Below are 19,758 nucleotides of genomic sequence, written 5' to 3' on the forward strand. Positions count from 1 at the left end.
TTTTTTTAATCTGTTCTTGCTCCTGGTCTGCCAGATCCTTGATGGCTGCTCTGGAACTTAACCATGTCTAGTTTTGACTGCAAACTTGCTTCCAGTCCATCTGAGCCTTGATTGCAGTTTGCAACTTCTCCCCTTGTGAGATCATACACCTGCTTATGGCCCCCTTAGACCAGCAGCCAGCTCTCTCTGGATCTTGGAATCCCAATTGCTGGAATCCTGTAAAAACTTGACACCCATAATTACATCCCACCCCCCTTTCTAGCACAGCTACTTTCACCCTCTATCTAAAAGGTTTCCCTCGAAAAGTGAAGGATCCTCAAGAGTAACTTCTGCTGCAGTACAAGTAGCTATGACCAGATTAAAAAAAAATGTGGGCACACCTTTGTGTCAAGCCACAGTCATATCCTGAAGATTATACCCTGAATATCACATCATATTCAGCCCATATCGTCTTTCTCTTATTATTCTCACATCCATCAATTTTTGTTTTAGAACAACATTATTTGTGCAAATAGGGTCCAATGACAAACATGCCATAGAAAAAAATGTCGACACTACCAATCCTTCCACTACTTTTTAGAAAAGGAAAGAAAAAGTTTAAATATAGATTACAAAATGTCACTGTGATGGCATTGCTAGCAGAAATAAAACACTTGGTAAATATAGTGTTAATCTTTTCTTCCTTAAATGAATCATTTTAAAAAGCTATTAAACTAAAGAGAATGAGCATAGTTTTCTAGTAATGACTTCTCTTCTTCAGAATGAAATTGGTAAAAACCCTGATTGCAGATCTATATCCCAAAAGGCCTAGGAGTTTGGGGGACTAGCTGGCTGGCGGGAGGTGATGATCTATGCTGTACTGTATATCTAAGCGCCAGATCCTTATATACTTGCTATATTTACAGATATGGTTGTATATGTATCTTTATTTAAAATCTCATCAGGTTTCTTCACACACACCCTTCTCATTCTGATGCTTAAAAACAATGTTCTCTCCTTTTCTTAATATATACTTTGATATATGTATATACACACACATATGCTAAATATAAGTACAATTTTATTCATAAGCTCACATAATGATTCAGGCTGTGATTGTTAATAAAAATGCATTTCTAACCATCAAATTTGAGTCTATTATTCTAAGTTAATTGCATTTGCCCTAAAGAGACTTGAAACTGGCTGTCAGCCTATTTGTGTCAGTTTCATTTTATTCATCAGTCAATCTTGTCTTTTCTTTTCCTTTTCTTTTTTTACATCCCATATATTGATCAAATAGATTTGTTAGCATGCCTGTGCAGCTTTGGGTGTGGGGTGTGGGGGGAGAAAGTTTATGTTATCCATCAGGTTTATTTGATTACTGTATTACTTTGCATATTATCTTAATTGATATTTCAGTAGCAAATAAATGCCCTTTTTGATGGTCCCATAAGATTCCTATTAAATATAAATCACCTTACCTGTGACTTGGATGTGGATACAGTGAAAGGGAAAAGCACACGCAACACATAAAATATATTACATTCAACCTGCACTGTTTCTGCAGGTTAAAGAATAACAAGCTTGTGCTCTAATTTGTGGCACGGAAGTTTAGTTCTTGCCAGTTGGTTACAGAGAATAAAAATATGAAGTAGTCCATTTGTAACCTTTAATTAAAGCTCTGTAACCATAGAATCATAGAATCATAGAATCCAATTAACTAATTCTTAATTTTCCCAGCTGAAGCGTTCTTTATATCTAAAATGCTAACATGCTAACATACAGCGGTAACCCTTTCTCTCTTCTGAATTTCTTATGAACGCACCATTAGTAAAAATCATAACAGGAAATAATGTTGGTGTAAAGAATATCGAATGTTGTTTCTACTGAACTTAGAAACATAGAAAAAAACCACTTCACACAAAGTGGCATGGAGCCTAACTTCTCCTCCATGAATTAAGTTGAGTTCACCTCCCTTTTTCCTGTGCCCCTTCCCCAATTTCTGGGAGTTGGAAATGGAAACACTTGGGAATTATGTGGGATGTATTGGTCTGAAGATGGAGAGAAGAATTGACACCACTTGCCCCCCCCCCCCCGCCAACCATTGCATGAATGGAAGAAAAAAACCCTAGGGTTCAAGCCTTTTTATCAGGACCTGGGGCAGACACAAATTGCTCTCTTTGAACAAAAAAAACCAAAAATCCTTCCATTTTTCAATAGTACACATAAGATGTTTCATATGCCTCCCTAAAATGGTGGCTTTATTTACTGAATTTGGAGGGGACTCTTCATAGCGATCCCAGGGCACTTTCCAATGTTACAAAATATGCAACCACGTTAATTTAAAAATAAAAAAATAAAACACAGTAGAGAGCACCCTCTCACGACTGTGCAGCAGCTCAAGCCCAACAGCACTTCAGTGACAACTGCACCCCACCCCTGCCCCAGTTGAAAGGCCTGGGGTTGTTGGTATGGAAGAAAGTGCCCAACCTGGTGATAACAGGAGGTAGCTGTAGCCCAAGATAGGATAAGACCCAGGGAAGTCTGGAGTGAAATTCCATCTAACCACATTCAGTTGAGCATGAAATCCAATCTCTGTGATTGGAAAAGCGTGTTCTCCTTCATGGAGAGCACGTGTTGCGGTGGGGGCGCCAGGACACTCCAAAGTTGGGGGAGGGCTAATTGATCGTTGGCCACTGATGCGATTGGGGCTTCCCTTGCTGTTGGGAAGAAGTTAATGTTGCCATTTGTTGATTGACAGCCAGAAATGCTAAAACTCCTTGCACGAGGCTAGGGTTTCCTCTTTTCGCCTGTGCATTGGATTGCCCGCCCCCCCTAGAGTTAGAGTTGTTCGTTTTGACCTTGCTATGCCTGTCATGGGGTCATCTGCTCTTGGGGCAGGGCCCGGTAGGAATTTTGTCCATCTGGATGATTGGCTGGGGCCATTTGGGTTTCGCCTACTGCGTAGCAAATCGTCACAACTTGTAAGGTTGCGGTTAGGCATTGGTTTATGGTTTGGTTGGTTGAGGGGCATGGATTGGCTGTGCCTGCCCCTCTAATGCTGCTGCTGTAAGGGATTCCGTTAAAGGAATCGGGGGCTAATTATTGCTTGTCTACTCTGTTAAGGTGGCTCGGGCCATAGCAATGAGCTCCTGGTTGCATTTGGGGTGAGGACAGGTTCCCTGCTCCGTCGCTACCCTCAAGTGTATTCCCCTATTCTGACTTTCGCATTGTGCAGAATGTCAGTCTGTCCCCCATGGTGGGGGCAGATAGTCCCAACCAATGCCTAAGCCAGTGTTTCCCAACCGGTGTTCCGCGGCACACTACTGTGCCGCGAGACGTTGCCTGGTGTGCCGTGGGAGGGAGGCGGGCGAGTCGCACGGCGCCTCGGCGTCGGGCGGCAGCGAGCCCAGGAAGCGGCCCAGCCGGCCGGGGTCGCCCGCCTGCAGCAGCGCCTCGCACCCGCACGAGACCTGCTCCGCCGAGAAGCGGGCGAGCGCGGAGGATCGGGCGCGGCGGAGGCCAGCCCCGCGCTTGGAGAGGACGCAGCAGCCGTCGCCAAACCCGATCCTCCTCCTCCTGCTCCGCCGCCGTCCTCTGGCTCTCGGCCGGGAGGAGCCTGCGGCGACGGGGCGGGCGCCGAAGTTGGCAGAAGTTGGCGGGCCTCCTCGGCAGCGCCTTCGTCCTCCTCCTCCTGCCTCTGCTCTCCTCCGGCGGCGGGGGCGCGCCGCCCTCCCCGGCCGGGGGGCTCGGCGGGGCCCGCGGGGAAGGAGGCCATGTTCGCGGCGCGCGGGATCGCGGCCCCCCTCGCCCGCCTCCGGCCCCCTCCCCTCCCCCTGCGCGCTGCCCTAGCCGTGCGGGTCTCCTCCCCCTGCGCCGCCGTCCCCTTTCCACATCCTAGGAGCCGCGGTCCGCCTACCGCCCCCGGGCCGCGGCGCGGCTCCCAGCCCGGGCTGGCCTCCGCCTCCTGGGACGCGCGCCCACCCCCGCGGCCCCCCAAACTTCGGAGCAACTCTCCAGACGCTTCTCCCCCGCCTCGGTCTCCCTCCTTTCCACTTCTCTTCCCCCCTTCCTTCCAGTTGCAGATGGGTAGCCGTGTTGGTCTGCCATAGTCAAAACAAAAAAAATTCCTTCCAGTAGCACTTTAAAGACCAACTAAGTTTCCCTCTTTCTTTCTCTTTCTCTCCCACCCGCCTTTCCTTCTATTAACTTTCCTTTCCCCTCCCTTCGTCCTTCCTACTTTTACTCCTGGGCTCCTCCCCCCTTTGCGCAGCCACAAATCAATCTCTCTCTCTTTTTTCCCCTCTCTCTCTTCTTTGCTCAGACGCAAAAAAGCGCCGCTTTTTGGAAATCCGGACTGCTGTCCCCGCTGAAACGATACTTTAAAAAAGGAAGAACCCACTGGCTCTTATTTCTGTTTAAAGCAGTAGATCCCGAACTCTTTTGGCCCACTGCCCCCTTGGTTCCACATCCCCCAGTGTCCCCTATGCTTACTCTATAGAAAGCATTACAGGGGTTAACGCGGCTCACTAAGGAAGATATTAATAGAATTCTGCATTTGGGGGGAGACCCTAACAGTCATCTACCATTACCTTCTATGCTGTTACTATTTTTTTATTTTTTTTTACATAAGTAAAAAGTGACCTTTCCCCATCTGGCATGGTGGTGTGCCTCGAGATTTTTTTCATGACACAAGTGTGCCTTTGCCCAAAAAAGGTTGGGAAACACTGGCCTAAGCAACCACTCACATTTTTGTATTTTAATAAAGTTGTGGCCAAAATTATGCCAAAACCCTTAAACAAAAATTCTGTGTGATGTGGCCCTGGGGACCTCGACACGCAACACTGAGCACTCAGGATTCTAATCAAGTTCAAAATCTTCCTGCAAGATTTTGTTTAGTGAAATGGTTGTGGAACCAGCCAACATGCATGGGATTACTGGGGGCAGTGCACCAGAGCTTCCCAAATTTTTCAAGTTGGCAACACACTTTTTAGACATGCATCATTTCGTGACACAGTAATTCAGTTTTACTAGCAAACCAGGGGGTTAAACTAACCTGTTATAAGACACGAGGAGTGTCTGACACACCTACACGTTGCTGCCGACACCCTAACATGTCGCGACAAACAGTATGAAAAGCTCTGCCCTACACAGTTTGAGCCCTCACACATTATTTTGAATGGCTACAAGTGACTGGTTAATTTGGAGCATCATAGAACGCTCAAGGTGGAATGCTGATATTTTGATCCATGGAGAAAGCAGCCTTTAGTGAGTGATTCAGCCTGCTTGTGAAGCAAAAGCAATACACCAGAAATATGTGTTCTTTCCCCCATGAACAAGAATGAAGAATGAATGAATCTTTAAGCAGACAAAAATTCACATAATAATTGATCTGGGTATATGTGTGTTTGTGTGTGTTCCCACTGAGCAATGTATTTTCAATAGTCACTTATAAATCTTGGTTCATGCAGAGAGGCTCAGATGACACTCTGCCTCACAGATCTATGAATGCAGAGGGTTTACTGTGTCAATCTGTGTGTATTCATCTTCAGTGTGCCAGTTGTTAGAAGAGTTCCTGATCTTTTACTAAGCAGCCTCAACAGCACAATCTTCATTTTGTTTAAGGTCTGCCGGTTTTTGTGAGCACCCCATTTCAAGGGAGGTACGTTGTTCCTATATTTTATTGTATTTTTAATTACAACATTTACATGCCTCCTATTTGCAGAAAGTTCTTTGGGTGGTTGTCATGGCACTGCGAGGCAAGGGATGTCCAGAGTGAGGAATGAACAAAAAAAATGGTCAAAAGATTATAAGTTAGGGAAAAGGCATGTTTATCGGTCCTACATCTCCCAGCTACTCCTAGGTGTGCACTCAGTGAGGCAGTTGCAACAACAGAGAGGCCCCACCCTGACCTCATTGTATGTATCTCCCCCACATGAGCAGTGCACAAGCAGGCAAATACTTCACCTGTGGGGAACCTGTTTCTGCTCCGATCCTCTTCTGGTCCTGGGAGACGGTGGAGCAGGAGAGGTGGGGTAGGAGGAGGAGGTGTGCAAACCCTTGACTCTGTACCAGCCTGATCTTTCTCTCCCTCCGCTGCCACCTGTTCTTCATGCTCCAATCCTGGAGCTTCTCTCTCCTGCCTCTGACTCTCATCTCCTGGCTACTACAGGGTCCCCCAGCTAACTGATCTCTTCTTCCTAGTCAGTCTCCAAGCCCCCTTTTCCCAGTGCCCACTCATCAGTATCCACTCACTGCTCCTCAAGGTCCAGGCAGTCCCTCACAGTGGTTCCCCTGTGATATCTTAAGCCTCAGAACTACTATGGAGAGAGTGGCTCTGAACTCTGAACAGAAATTGGAGACCAAGCAATGAAGAGTCTTCCCGTTTATTTTCAAAACCTTGGAACCATCTAGTATCTACTCTAAAGAGGAACAGCTGCAGGAGGTGGGGAGGATACCACCTTCACCATTTCAGAGCAACAAAGGAAAGGGGAGAATGATTGCTACATGAAAGGCATTTCAAAGACCTCCCACAAAACGCTGGTACAGAATCCCTAGTAGATTCATGGCAAGAGAACTGTCACACTAGTAATCCTCAACAGACTTTAGCAATACATTCCCATGAACAAAAGGCACACACAAAAACAACCCCAATATAGTCTCATGTAGGATTTTGAGGCAAGAGATGGATAAAAAGGGTTCCTCAATTCGGCAATCTAAAAAAACAACCCCATGTTTCCAGCAAAGACAACGTTGAAAACTGTTGTCACTGTTATTCTTGCACCTTCTCTGCTCCATAAAAACTGCTATTATCTTCAAATATATCCCATGAGATGCACTTTGATGACCATCCAACCCCATTTGTGCTGTCCAAACCCCAAGCAAAGCACAGACTGGCTGGCTGAAGAGGGTTAGAAAGAATGTGGTTTGTTCCAGTGAGAGAATTTGAAGGCTGCTTTTGAGCTGTGTTCTGAGGGGTTGTTCCTTTACATGATGCCCTGACACCCCTGCTTCTCCAGGTGCCATGGTGTGATTTGCAAAGTACGGTGAGCCTTCATGTTTATAAACATAGCAATTTTTCTTCTCTTTCCCCCCCCTTCCCTCCCTCCCTCCCTCCCTCCCAAGGATTGACCAACCCTATTTCCCAACCTCTTGGAGACCAAAGTAACTGCAGATTTTAAGCATAAAGTGCAAACTAGAGGTGAATTTAAGTGTTTCCAAACAGTTTCCACAGGCAACCCCATGTTTTAGCACATCACAATAGTCTAACAGGTGCTATCTGTGAACAGATAACAAAACTCTACTAAGCTGAAAAAGACGTGCTCTCAGGTTGTGTGTGTGCAGAAATACACCATGAGGTAGCAATATGCAAAGCCAGTTAATTTATGCTTGTTTAATTTAAACTGATGCAAAGTATAACAGACCCAAACTTGATTCAGCAGCAGGATTGCTGCTCTACTGCTGACTGAGTTGACCTAAGTTTGGTAGAGGGGAAACAAGCCTTTAAAATGGTAGAGAGGAAACAGAATGGCCAATTTTTCAAGGCTTAACAGTGTAAGATCTGCTAGTCTCAGTTTAGCCCTGGCTGATCTACGATGAAAAGAGTCATGCTATCGTATCTCTGGCTGAGCTGAGGTTGGTGTCTTACACCAACATAGCCCAGCTGAGTCAGGAACCTGCTGGCTGAGCTACCCTAACGTGGCAGATCTAGGGTTAGGATTAGGCCCTTAGTCTAAACTACAACTCTTTTAAGTAACATTCAAACCAACTGATGATCACCCATTGTGCTCATAGCAGAGGCAAGATGTGAACCAAGAACTTCCAGGACTGCACTGTCCTGCATGTGTGTGTCTTACGAATCGCCCCAAGAGAGGACCAAAGTGGATGCAGATTTGCACAGGAATGGCATCTTATAATTGTATAAATATTGTGCAAATATATAAATCATTAGCATAATTTAAACAGAAACGCAGTGCATCTCACCATAGTGGGGAAGAGGGTGACCAGGTAATCTGTGTGCCAGCTCAATCTGCAAGGCCTCTGCTATAACTTTCTTATGGTTCTTTCCCTTTAAACTGGACATGGACCAGGCCAGCCCATCAATAGCCATTAAAATAGAGGGCTGTCTTTTATAAAGTAGGGAACGTGGTTACTTTTATTTGACTAATTTCACACTTCCATTCTGGACTTTTTGTTTGTAAAGCAGGTCTAACACAACAACCTCCCCAATCAGCTGCAACAAAGCAAATCCTACGGTGAAATGGAGGCAACTCAGGCTATATTTTTGGAACCCCCTCCCCCTTTCCCAACACACCTCTTTTGTTCTGTCAATCTGAACAGAAGTGCTCATGTGATGTAATTTAGAACGGAGCTCGCTTTAAAAAAATTTTTTTTTTCCAGAAAAGCTTTCAGTCAGGAAAAGCTTTGGGAGCTCTGGGGGTATAGCTTAGCTCGAAGAAAGAGAAAGAAAGCAAGTTTGCATTGACAGCTTGATCCCAGAGAGAGGTGGCTGGCTGCTTGTCTAACAGGTCCTCTGGGTCTTGATGAGGCAGAGACAGAGGAACAAGTCATATTAAGTGAACGTGTGCTGCCAATGTTAAAGGAACAATTACCATTATTCTGCATAGTTCACTGTTTGCTGCTGCGATTTCCTTCAATAAAACCTCTTTTCACTTGCCAATTGGAGCTTGTCATGTAACAATATTTCTCATGCACAATACACATCGTAAAATGCCCTTGTGTTTTTAATACATTTGGAGTCGTGAACAATAGCAGTATACTGACAGCAAAAAGTGCTTGCTTTGAATATATAGCAGATACCAAAAGAGGGAGAGGGAGAGCAAGATCCCTCTTTTCAAGTGGGAATAAAGGTGGGTTTTGCCTAATTTTGATACAGAAGCAGAGTTACATCTTATGCATGACTCTCCCTTGGCGTTACAGCTCTATACAGGCCATAATTTAAGGGACGCCTTTCTTCCAGTAAGAAGCTGGTACACCTTCCTCTTAGAGAGGTCCTCGGAAGGACTACTTCCTGTCAAATAAGCACACCCCAGCCAGACATATACGTATCACGCAACGAAACAAAGCCTAGTTTAAGACAAGCCTGCGCTGTGAGCAACTGCTAAGTTTCCCATTAGATTTTTCAGCCCAGTTTTGCACATTCAGGATAGATGGTTTCAGCAAGCTTCAGGGTGCTGTCACTGCAGCCCACCAGCAAGATACTTTGCCCAGGGCAGAGGAGGAACAAGGAAATAATAATAATAATAATAATAATAATAATAATAATAATAATAAATTTTATTTATATCCCGCCCTCCCCAGCTGAAGCCGGGCTCAGGGCGGCTAACAACAATAAAACAGTACAAAAGTACAACATAAACAACATTCTAAAATCATTCATTATAAAAATTAATTAATTCAAGCCACTAGCAACCATTGGGCCAGAGCTCCGCAAAGATTGCCGAGGGAGGGAGTCAGGTTGTGCCCTGGCCAAAGGCCTGGTGGAACAGCTCTGTCTTGCAGCCCCTGCGGAAAGATGTCAAGTCCCGCAGGGCCCTGATCTCTTGTGACAGAGTGTTCCACCAGATCGGAGCCACAGCCGAAAAAGCCCTGGCTCTAGTTGAGGCCAGCCTAACTTCTCTGTGGCCTGGGACCTTCAAGATGTTTTTATTTGAAGACCGTAAGTTTCTCTGTGGGGCATACCAGGAGAGGCGGTCCCGTAGGTACGAGGGTCCTAGGCCATATAGGGCTTTAAAGGTTAAAACCAGCACCTTAAACCTGATCCTGTACTCCACCGGGAGCCAGTGCAGCTGGTATAGCACCGGGTGAATGTGATCTCGCAGCGAAGACCTCGTAAGGAGTCTCACTGCAGCATTCTGCACCCGCTGGAGTTTCTGGGTCAGTCTCAAGGGCAGCCCCACGTAGAGCAAGTTACAATAATCCAGTCTGGAGGTGACCGTCGCGTGGATCACAGTGGCTAGGTCAGGGCGAGAGAGGTAAGGAGCCAACTGCTTAGCTTGGCGGAGATGGAAAAATGCCGCCTTTGTTATAGCTGCAATCTGCGCCTCCATGGAAAGGGAGGTGTCGAAGATTACACCCAAACTCTTAACGGACGGTGCTGGCACTAATTGCGCCCCCGCAAGAGGTGGGAGTTGCCCCCCCAATCCCATATCGCCCCGTCCCAGCCACAGGACCTCTGTCTTCGAAGGATTTAGCTTCAACCGGCTCCCACGTAACCATCCAGCCACAGCTTCCAAACATCTGGTCAGTGTGTCTGGGGCCGAGTCAGGATGGCCAGCCATCAACAGATAGAGTTGGGTGTCATCGGCATACTGATGACAACTAGGAATCACTAGGAATTCTCATTGCTGCAACTTCCTTGCACCTCTTTACAGTCAGACTAGGCCGGGCCTCCCCAGCCACTCTGGGCAGCTTGCGACATAATATCAAAAACACAACAAAACATCAAAAACTAAAAGCTTCCCTAAACAGGGCTGCCTTCAGAAGTCTTCTAAAAGTCAGATAGTTGTTTATTTCCTTGACATCCGGTGGGAGGGCATTCCACAGGGGGTTCAGGACAATATAATCCAAAATAGAAAACAGATTTAACATAAAGTAAAATTAAAAGATGTAAATTAAACAGCAATCAACACAAGAATTTTGAAACAGAAACACAATTCACAGTAAAGCCAAACTTCTTGAAAATTGTCTTCACAACCTAAAAAAAGCAGGAATGAAGCCAGGCATCTTTCCTTGGGGAGGTCATTCCAAATACCAGATGCCACAACTGAAAGGACTCTATCATGTTGTATCTCAGGTGGTGGTGGTACATGAAGATGCAACAATCTCTTTAAGGTTGTATCTTAACCCTTATTCCACACAAGAATCTGAAGAAGTGTGCATGCACACGAAAGCTCATACCAAGAACTAACTTAGTTGGTCTTTAAGGTGCTACTGGAAGGAATTTTTTTTGTTTTGACTATGGCAGACCAACACGGCTACCTATCTGTAAAAGGAAAGTGAGCCCTCCCAGCTGTCACCTGGGAGTCCCCCCATACCCTGCCCCTTCATCTTCCATCCATCACCTTCCTGTGTGTATCTTCATTAACCCGAAGTAGGAAAAAATTAAAAAAACACACATAAATATAAGGGTAAAAGGTAAAGGACCCCTGGATGGTTAAGTCCAATTAAAGGCGACTATGGGGTTGTGGCGCTCATCTCGCTTCCAGGCCGAGGGAGCTAGCGTTGTCTGCAGACAGCTTTCCGCATCATGTGGCCAGCATGACTAAACCACTTCTGGCGCAATGGATCACCGTGATGGAAGCCAGAGTGCATGGAATCACCATTTACCTTCCCGCCACAGCGGTACCTATTTACTTGCACTGCCATGCTTTCGAACGGCTAGGTTGGCAGGAGCTGGGACAGAATGGGATCTCACCCCGTTGTGGGGATTTGAACCACCAACTTTCTGATCGGCAAGTCCAAGAGGCTCAGTGGTTTAGACCCCAACGCCACCTGCGTCCTTTTACATAACTATAGATAGAGTTAGCAGAAAGGAAAGAAAAAATAGAAGTCATAGAAAAGGAAAAGGAAAAGAAACGAGAAGGGTTTCCGATTCTCCGTCTGCCAACTATGTAAAGGTAAAAAGGTAAAGGTACCCCTGCCCATACGGGCCAGTCTTGACAGACTCTAGGGATGTGTGCCCATCTCACTCAAGAGGCTGGGGGCCAGCGCTGTCTGGAGACACTTCCGGGTCACGTGGCCAGCGTGACATCGCTGCTCTGGCGAGCCAGAGCCGCACACGGAAATGCCGTTTACCTTCCCGCTAGTAAGCGGTCCCTATTTATCTACTTGCACTCGAAGGTGCCTTCGAACTGCTAGGTTGGCAGGCGCTGGGACCGAGCAACGGGAGCACACTCCGCTGCGGGGATTCGAACCGCGACCTTTCGATCGGCAAGCCCTAGGCGCTAAGGCTTTTACCCACAGTGCCACCCGCGTCCCGCCAACTATGTACATAATGATTATTCAAAGTATTCAAAATATAGACTCCAGGATAACCTCTAGCTGTGTTCCAGATAATATCCAGCTGTTCCTCAATCTGCTGGGCTGTGTTCTCCCAATCTCCAATCCCAGGCATCTCAAGTTCATTCACTGTTGAGGGGTGGGAGGCAAATATTATTTCTGAGGCTCACCATGGCCAGGATAACCTCCTGACCCCACCCCAACCCCTGGTTTGCCCAAGATAGCAAAATGGGGGAGAAAGAATGACAAGGACCTGGCGCCTCACAATAATAAGTTGTGTTTGTGAAGGTTTGCATTAGAAGAAGAAGCCAGGGGGCTCTCAAGAGGTTGAGCAACAGCTGTGTGTACCTGCTTGCGGTCAGTGTGGACAATACTGAGCTAGTCGGAGCAATGGTCTGATTATGTGAATAGCAGCTTCTTATGTTTCTCCGCCTCAGGCAGCAAAATGTCTTTGGCTGGGCGGGTTATGTATGCATTCACAAACACACACATGCACTACTGCAAATCTTACTCCTTCCTTTCTTAACTCTGTGCTTGTTAAAAAATTCAGGTATTTCCCCCCTAAATGCTAAGCTTTATTTTTTTATTGTTAAAGGTAATTTTAAAGGAAGAAAAAGAATATAAACAATATATAGTGACTTTTGACACTCCATTGCTTTCTTAAACGAGAATAATAAAAATTTGCAAATGAACAAAAGAGTGGGAGGAAGCTATCTGATTTACAATGTTTTTGAGATAAAGAACACTATAAAAAAAGATCAATGTGAATAATAAAGCATTGTTAACTGAGTCATGACATTTCTATTCTCAGGGAAAATCTGAAGAGTAGAACTCTGCAAATGAGCACCTTCTGCCATTTTCAAAGTGGGAGGAAGACATATAATTATAATTTTTGAAGTGATGAGAGTTTTATTTAAATTGCAGGGGGGAAATTATTGAAAAAACATATCGACATATCAATATTACGTAAATTGCTTTAATTTTATTAAACTGAATGTGGGAGAGAGAATCTTTTCTTAACTTCCCTTTCCTGCCATCCTCTCTCTCTCTCTCTCTCTCTCTCTCTCTCTCTCTCTCTCTCTCTCATCTCTCCACTTTTTATTTTGTAGGAAGTCTGGCTACAAAATGTCTTCCAAGAGAGATATTTCTTTATTTGAAAAAAGGGGGCGGAGGAGATGAGACGAAAGAGCTCCAAATGTCAGCCCTACCATATATTTATTCTAATACTTCCAGTAGCTGAGACCTATTAAAAAGATACATATTTTCAAAATAGGTTTAACCTTCTGTGTCTCAAGTGTCTACCTTTAATACTTTTAACATGTCACATTGTAATATGTGCAAAGTTAACATGCTCTTTTAAAAAAAGAAGAAGAAAGAAAAAGAAAATGTATGCAACAGAGATTACTCCAGAAAGTCAAAGTTACACACGTGGTATCTAATGCATATTGTCTGTCGGAGGGTTTTAACTCATGGGACAAGAAGTGATAAGTGACCAAAAAACAGAAAAATCCATTTGTAGCTAAGGCAGCCATATAGGTTCACATTCGGCTTGGTTTTACTTGCATGTTGGTCATTGCACATTACTGGCATTACATATTATATGAACATTATATAACTGAGGTTTTTGCATACAGATGGGCAATGCTACACAATGGAAAATCAGAGTTGAACACTTATCTGTTTAATATGAATTTCAGCTTTTCATACATAGAACAGAGATGAAATGAACTGAATTTCTTAATAAAATGAAGCCTTTTTTGTCAGACACTTTCTTTGCAATCTAATTATTATTATTATTATTATTAAAACAGCAAATTTTGCCTTTTGGGTCAGTATTGGCTATAGTGCTCTTATCACATACAAAAGTTGGGACCTTTTCTCTTTGGAAACTAAACATGCTTGGGTTATTCATCAGAAGGATGGGAATAATTTGAAAGGCCAAGTTTTATATGGGGATGGCAGATGGTTTCTGAGGATACATTCATGTGCACAGGATATAGTTTAATAACAATAACATTAATGGAAATGAATGGGATGTGAGATTTGGATGGGGACAAAGTGCCTGGCCATCATATTATAAGGCACCCTGTGATGCCTGGATGAAGGGCACTATAGAACTTTAATAAATAATAAAAATAAAAGTTAAAAGTCCACCAAAAACATTCTAATCTACCCAGTCACTCATATATGAACTTAAAAGGTGAGATCAAAAATTCACTTCCGATCAAATGTTCCTTTCAAAGATCACACTATCAGCTCTTCCCTGTTACTGCATTAGCAAATCCAGTAAACTCAAACCAATATGAATTACTCATACATCATCATAAATCAAAAGAGAAGAGGTTTGCATGGCTTAATGATGTCATAAGCAACCCATAGTATATTTATAGGCTGGTACAGTTTCCTGCTTCTATGCTACTAAAATAAACACTTTCCAAACCCCCTTAACATCCTTTTGCCTCAATATAGGAAACAGAAAGGTTGTGAGTGTATGAAAACAAATCACAATTTGTGTTCAATTTCAGATCACAACCACATCTTTATTTCAGTCTTCTAGTTTCTGTTGGAGTTTGTTTTTCTATTTATTTTTTTTGCACCATGTGCAATATGCAGCTTACAGAATTTCACAGGTATTCAGCCTGAAAATGAGACCAGTGCGCTGCTTATGTGCTTACACACACATGTCTTTCGTCTCTTTCTCACACATGCACACTACGTGCATACACACTTGAATTGTAATTTGTTGTAGCCAAGTATTTTCTGGAAACTTGGTGTATCCACAGTGGTTTGCTGGTTTTCTGTGAACATATGTCGCAATCTGACAAGTGGAAGCAGGGGGAAGCAAACTTGCAGGTGCAAGTAGAAGTGATTTTGAGCCCAATTCAAAGTGCTAGGTTTGACTTATAAAGCCTTATAAACAATACCTCACAGATCACCTTTCCCTGTATGAGGCTACTTGGACACTGAGATCAATATCTGAAGCCCTGCTCTGTATCCCTGCCTCAAGAGAATGGACCTTTTCCATGGTGGTCCCCTGACTGTGGTATGCTCTCCCACGGAGGATTTATCATCCCTGCTATTGGGCAATATATATTGATTGATTGATTGATTGATTGATTGGTATCAGGCATTTGGACAGCACTATTTGTCTGGTTTTTGGTGGTTGAAAAAATGCAAGTAAGTGTGAATTCCAAAGGACAGCTGTGTTTTGACTCACCTGCTGTTTCAGCAAGTGCAACTTTGATAGATTTGGCTACAGATGAGACCTGAATCAAATCAGATGAGACCTCCCATCTAAAATCCAGAAAAGTCTAGAGTCTAGAACAGGGGTTGGCTAAACTGTGGCCATCTATATTTTTGTAGAATCAAAGAATCATAGAATTGTTCAGTTGGAAAGGACCATGAAGATTATCTCATCCAATCCCCTGCAATGCAGAAATCTCAACTAAAATATCCCTGACACATGGCCATCCAACCTCTGCTTAAAAACCTCCAGTGAAGGAGAGTCCGCCACCTTCTGAGGGAGTTTGTTTCACTGTTGAATAGCTCTTACTGTCAGAAAATCCTTCCTGGTGTTTAGCTGGAATCTCCTTGCTTGTAACTTGAACCCATTGGTTGAACTCCAACTCCCAGCAGTATAGCCAATGCTCAGGAATGATGGATTCAGCAAGATCTGGAGGGCTACTGAGCAACCAGTCCTGCCCTAGACAAAAGTTCCCATGGGGTTGTTATTGCCCTGGCCAAAAGTACTTCCCCTTTGAGGAAGAAGAGTTGCCCCAGAATAACAAAATGAATGTGCTGAAGGAACATTAATGAGTGTAAAAATAATATTTCACCCAATAAGCCCTCCCTGTCTTATTACATAGTTACTACAGTACTCTGAAGTATTATGTTCTTAAAGGAATGACCCTTATGTTCTTAAGGAATGAATAGCATTTGTTGATTGTATCCTTGTTTATTTTTCCACCAAGACAGTTGCACCAACTCCCTTCCTCTGCAAGTTCTCCCTATTGTAATTCTGAATACAGCAGATCATCCAGGTAAGATTCTGTTTGTGGAAACATGTGAATAATTCTGTAGCATTGTCCCACAAATAATGTCACCCATACATACCTTTTAAAAAATAAATATTTTTATTAAAATTTTCCAACAAAATTTGCCATAATCAATACTAAATAAAAAAACCCCAGAAATTGCATTTTACATTTCTATTCCCCACCCCCCAACTTCCCTTTTTGGTTTATCACTTATTCATTTCTTCTGTGTGTAGTTTTCTATACCTTATATATTGAAACTGAAATCATACCTTATTGACATATTCTTAACATTTTACCCTCATATTTCTATTTTCTATTTCTATTTGTTAATTGTAAGTGTCTTAATCAAATCCTTAATCACTCATACATACCTAAAGCCTAAGCTTGCATCTATATCAACCTTAGGACATCATTGAAACAGCTGATTGTTTTCATACCTCCTGCTTTTTAGCTACAAAGAAGGTAACCATCATTTTGGATAAACATCTGGCAGAAGAGAATCATACTCTCAGTAAAGATTGATAGATGATATTGCTGCTGCAGTCAGACAATAAAAAAATTCTAAAGTGTAGAATCTTTTCGAGAAGTGTTGCAAGCTTAGTTGTCTCAGAGGCTGTTCACTGGAGGCCTTGAAGCAATACCTGATGTGAAGTTCATTGCCTCTCAACATCCAATTCTCAAATCAGAGATGAAGAAAGTATTTAGCTGTTGTTAGCTACCCTCTCTTCACCCTAAGGTCCCAGGGTAAAAGGTAAAGGGACCCCTGACTATTAGGTCCAGTCGTGGCCGACTCTGGGGTTGCGACGCTCATCTCGCTTCACTGGCTGAGGGAGCTGGCGTACAGCTTCCGGGTCATGTGGCCAGCATGACTAAGCCGTTTCTGGCAAACCAGAGCAGCACATGGAAACGTCTTTAAGGTCCCAGGGTGGGTCACAACAATTAAAACAAAATGCTAAAAACAGTTTAAAGCAACTTAGAAATAAGGTGATTATCCCTTTCAGGCATGAGCTCCTAATCCTCTTCGGAAAGTGTCCTTCCAGCAAAATTATTTGCAGACTAGGCTACCAGAAGCTGAAGAAACTAAGTGGTATAGATGTTCTTGGTTTCCTATAGTCTTAATTTCCAAAGGAAAGGGAGTGGGGAGGCTGTCTTCTTCTTTGGCGATCACTCGTAGCTGAGTAAGATTTTAAATACAGTTTAAAAAGTGAGTCCGTAAGTGACTGTGGAGGCCAATTCTGGATCCACACGTCCTTCTGCAGTGGGTACATTGGTTTCTGGGTTGATCACAGTGAGGATTTGCCAAAAGTGCCTTCCTCTTAGCACATTACTCCCTTTTGTCTTCAAAGTCCATGACACCTTTGGTAAAGGCTGTTCTCCAATTGGAGCGCTCGCAGGCCAGTGTTTCCCAGTTGTCGGTGTTTATACTACATTTTTTAAGATTTGCCTTGAGAGAGTCTTTAAACCTCTTTTGTTGACCACCAACATCATGCTTTCCATTTTTAAGTTGCACAACTCTTTATATTAATTTACTTATTTACTCCATTTCTACATGGCTCTTCATTTTAGCAGTCACATTCAAGCAACAATTAAAATAGACAAGAAAACCATTCATAAAACTATAATTCCGATTAAAACCAACCAAACTTATCTAGCAAATAGGTCAACTCTACTTTCAGCTGGACATAGCAGACCTCAAAGTCCAGGGTGTGTGTGTGGGAATATGTGTGTCCCAGTAAGGAAGGCTTTGAAATATGCTTAAAGTCATATCAAGGTGCCACTTAGTTTCAGTATTGTTTTGCTGACTCCTGTCAATAGCAGTTGAAGGGAAGCTGATCTGACTCCTGAGTTTGCAGACAGTTATTGTTCTGTATCAGTTAAGCTGGACTGTGTGCTCTGATTGTTAGAAACTGGCGTTTGGAATTGGACATCCTGCCTACATTTAATTGTAACTTAAATTGTTGTTGAGCTAACATTTAACTGTCCATTAATAATAGCAACCAAGCATTATATATTTTGCATGTTTATTAGACTTCATTTATTTCATCCCCCCATCCCTCCGCACCTATTATCATAGCCATAGAATACTGGACTCTAAATGAAAGAGGTAACCATGTGATTTCATGCTGGCCCGCTCCCTTTATATTTCCATAGGCACGTTCTGCAAGCATTAGATTGATAAAAGACACAATGTAGATGGGCCCATGGCTGAGCTGAGAGTAATTGCATTTAAAAAATATATGAAATGGAGACCTATAATTGTGCAATGCTTTCTCTCGACTACAATGTTTTCTGGAAGACAGGATCCTGCTTGTCATAGCAAGTTGCTTGTTATGGTGATTGTACTAGGACTTGATCTTGCTGTAACAAGACACGTATAACATTACTTAGTGGAAGCTTTTCAGAATAAGAGCCTGACAGTAAAATGCACTCTATTTTCATTCTTGAACAAACAAAAGTCCTTGAATGACAGCTTTTTTTCTTACCCTTTTCTTTGAGGGTGTTGTAATGGGGAATTCAGGTTAAATCTATGCCTTTTATACTTCTCATTTTGATTTCCTCTCCAACAGCACTTGAAGGATAAAACTCAGCTTGATGCACAGGGCAGCTTGTGGATATAGCAAATGCTAATCTAGCATTTACTGATTATTTCCTTCTGATTCTCTCCGTCTAGTGCCATTGAATGCTTAAGTGCATTTCTTGGGCCATAGTGGGAACACTGGAAATTGCACAGAATTTGAGGGTGTGCTTTAAAAGGGGGGGAAAGTTACACTTTAAATTGAGTGTAGCTAATTTTTCCCAGAGCCAAATTGTTCTTACCTGTGCATCTTCTAAAAACAATGACGGCAAGGGTCTCTGGGACTTGGCCTCAAAGGAACAGGAGCAATATATGACTATGTGCAAATGAAATGGATCTGAGGGGAAATCTAGTTGAAGCTTCCTTGCTTAATTTGTAAGAGGTGTCTGGTTAAGAGCTTGAACTTTTGAGTCAATTCCCTGTTTCCTAATCCCAGGACATGTCTAAGTCAAAGTTTGCTAGCCTCATGATCTTTGTCTATATGTCAGTGAGTAACAAGATTTATAGATTATTGTTCTGTCGTGTTTTGCGATGATGGTGATTATTTAAATAATCAGCCTTGATTTTTTTTCAATAGAAAGGCAGCATTAAAATGTTTCTGAATGACAAAAATATATATGAGCCCATTACACCATGTTAGCTACAGCAGGAACTACCTGAATCTTGTCATTTCGTTGATGGCATTGGGACATTGCATACGACATGTGTGCTATATATTGGAGCAATGTCTAAGCTTCCTGACCATTTTTATTATCTTCTCCACTCTAGAAAATCAGCTAGCAATTAAGGATGAGAAGCCTATGAAAGGTATTGTTCTCAGCTCAGTATCAGAATTCGGCATCACGGACGTGCCATCCAAGGACACCAAAAATGAAAGAAAACTGTCAGAATCTAGTGCATCTACACTGTCGTCCCTGGAGAAATGCAGGACGCAGTTCAGCTACCTTGAAGATGACGCATCAGTCCACGAGAGGGACAGTAATGGTACGTTTTGAAAACTGTGCAGAGCCCTAGACGTAATCCATTTAAATGCTCTGTGCGCGCACACACACACACACACACACACACACACACTAGCATCACGCTTTCCATTTTTAAGTTGCACAACTCTTTATATTAATGTGTTTACTTATTTACTGCATTTCT

General features: G+C 43.3%; 1 protein-coding gene across 1 annotated transcript in view; it reads left to right on the forward strand.

Annotated features, from left to right (window-relative positions):
• MDFIC2 (MyoD family inhibitor domain containing 2) overlaps window positions 1-19,758 on the forward strand; it is a 47,003-nt gene that overhangs the window by 17,577 nt on the left and 9,668 nt on the right. Inside the window, exons 2-3 of the mRNA XM_077923502.1 lie at window positions 15,972-16,040; window positions 19,381-19,596. Coding sequence (XP_077779628.1) covers window positions 15,972-16,040; window positions 19,381-19,596 — 285 coding nt within the window. The remainder of the gene's footprint in view (window positions 1-15,971; window positions 16,041-19,380; window positions 19,597-19,758) is intronic.

Source organism: Podarcis muralis, chromosome 2 (genome assembly GCF_964188315.1).
Source record: "Podarcis muralis chromosome 2, rPodMur119.hap1.1, whole genome shotgun sequence".
Lineage (NCBI taxonomy): Eukaryota > Metazoa > Chordata > Lepidosauria > Squamata > Lacertidae > Podarcis > Podarcis muralis.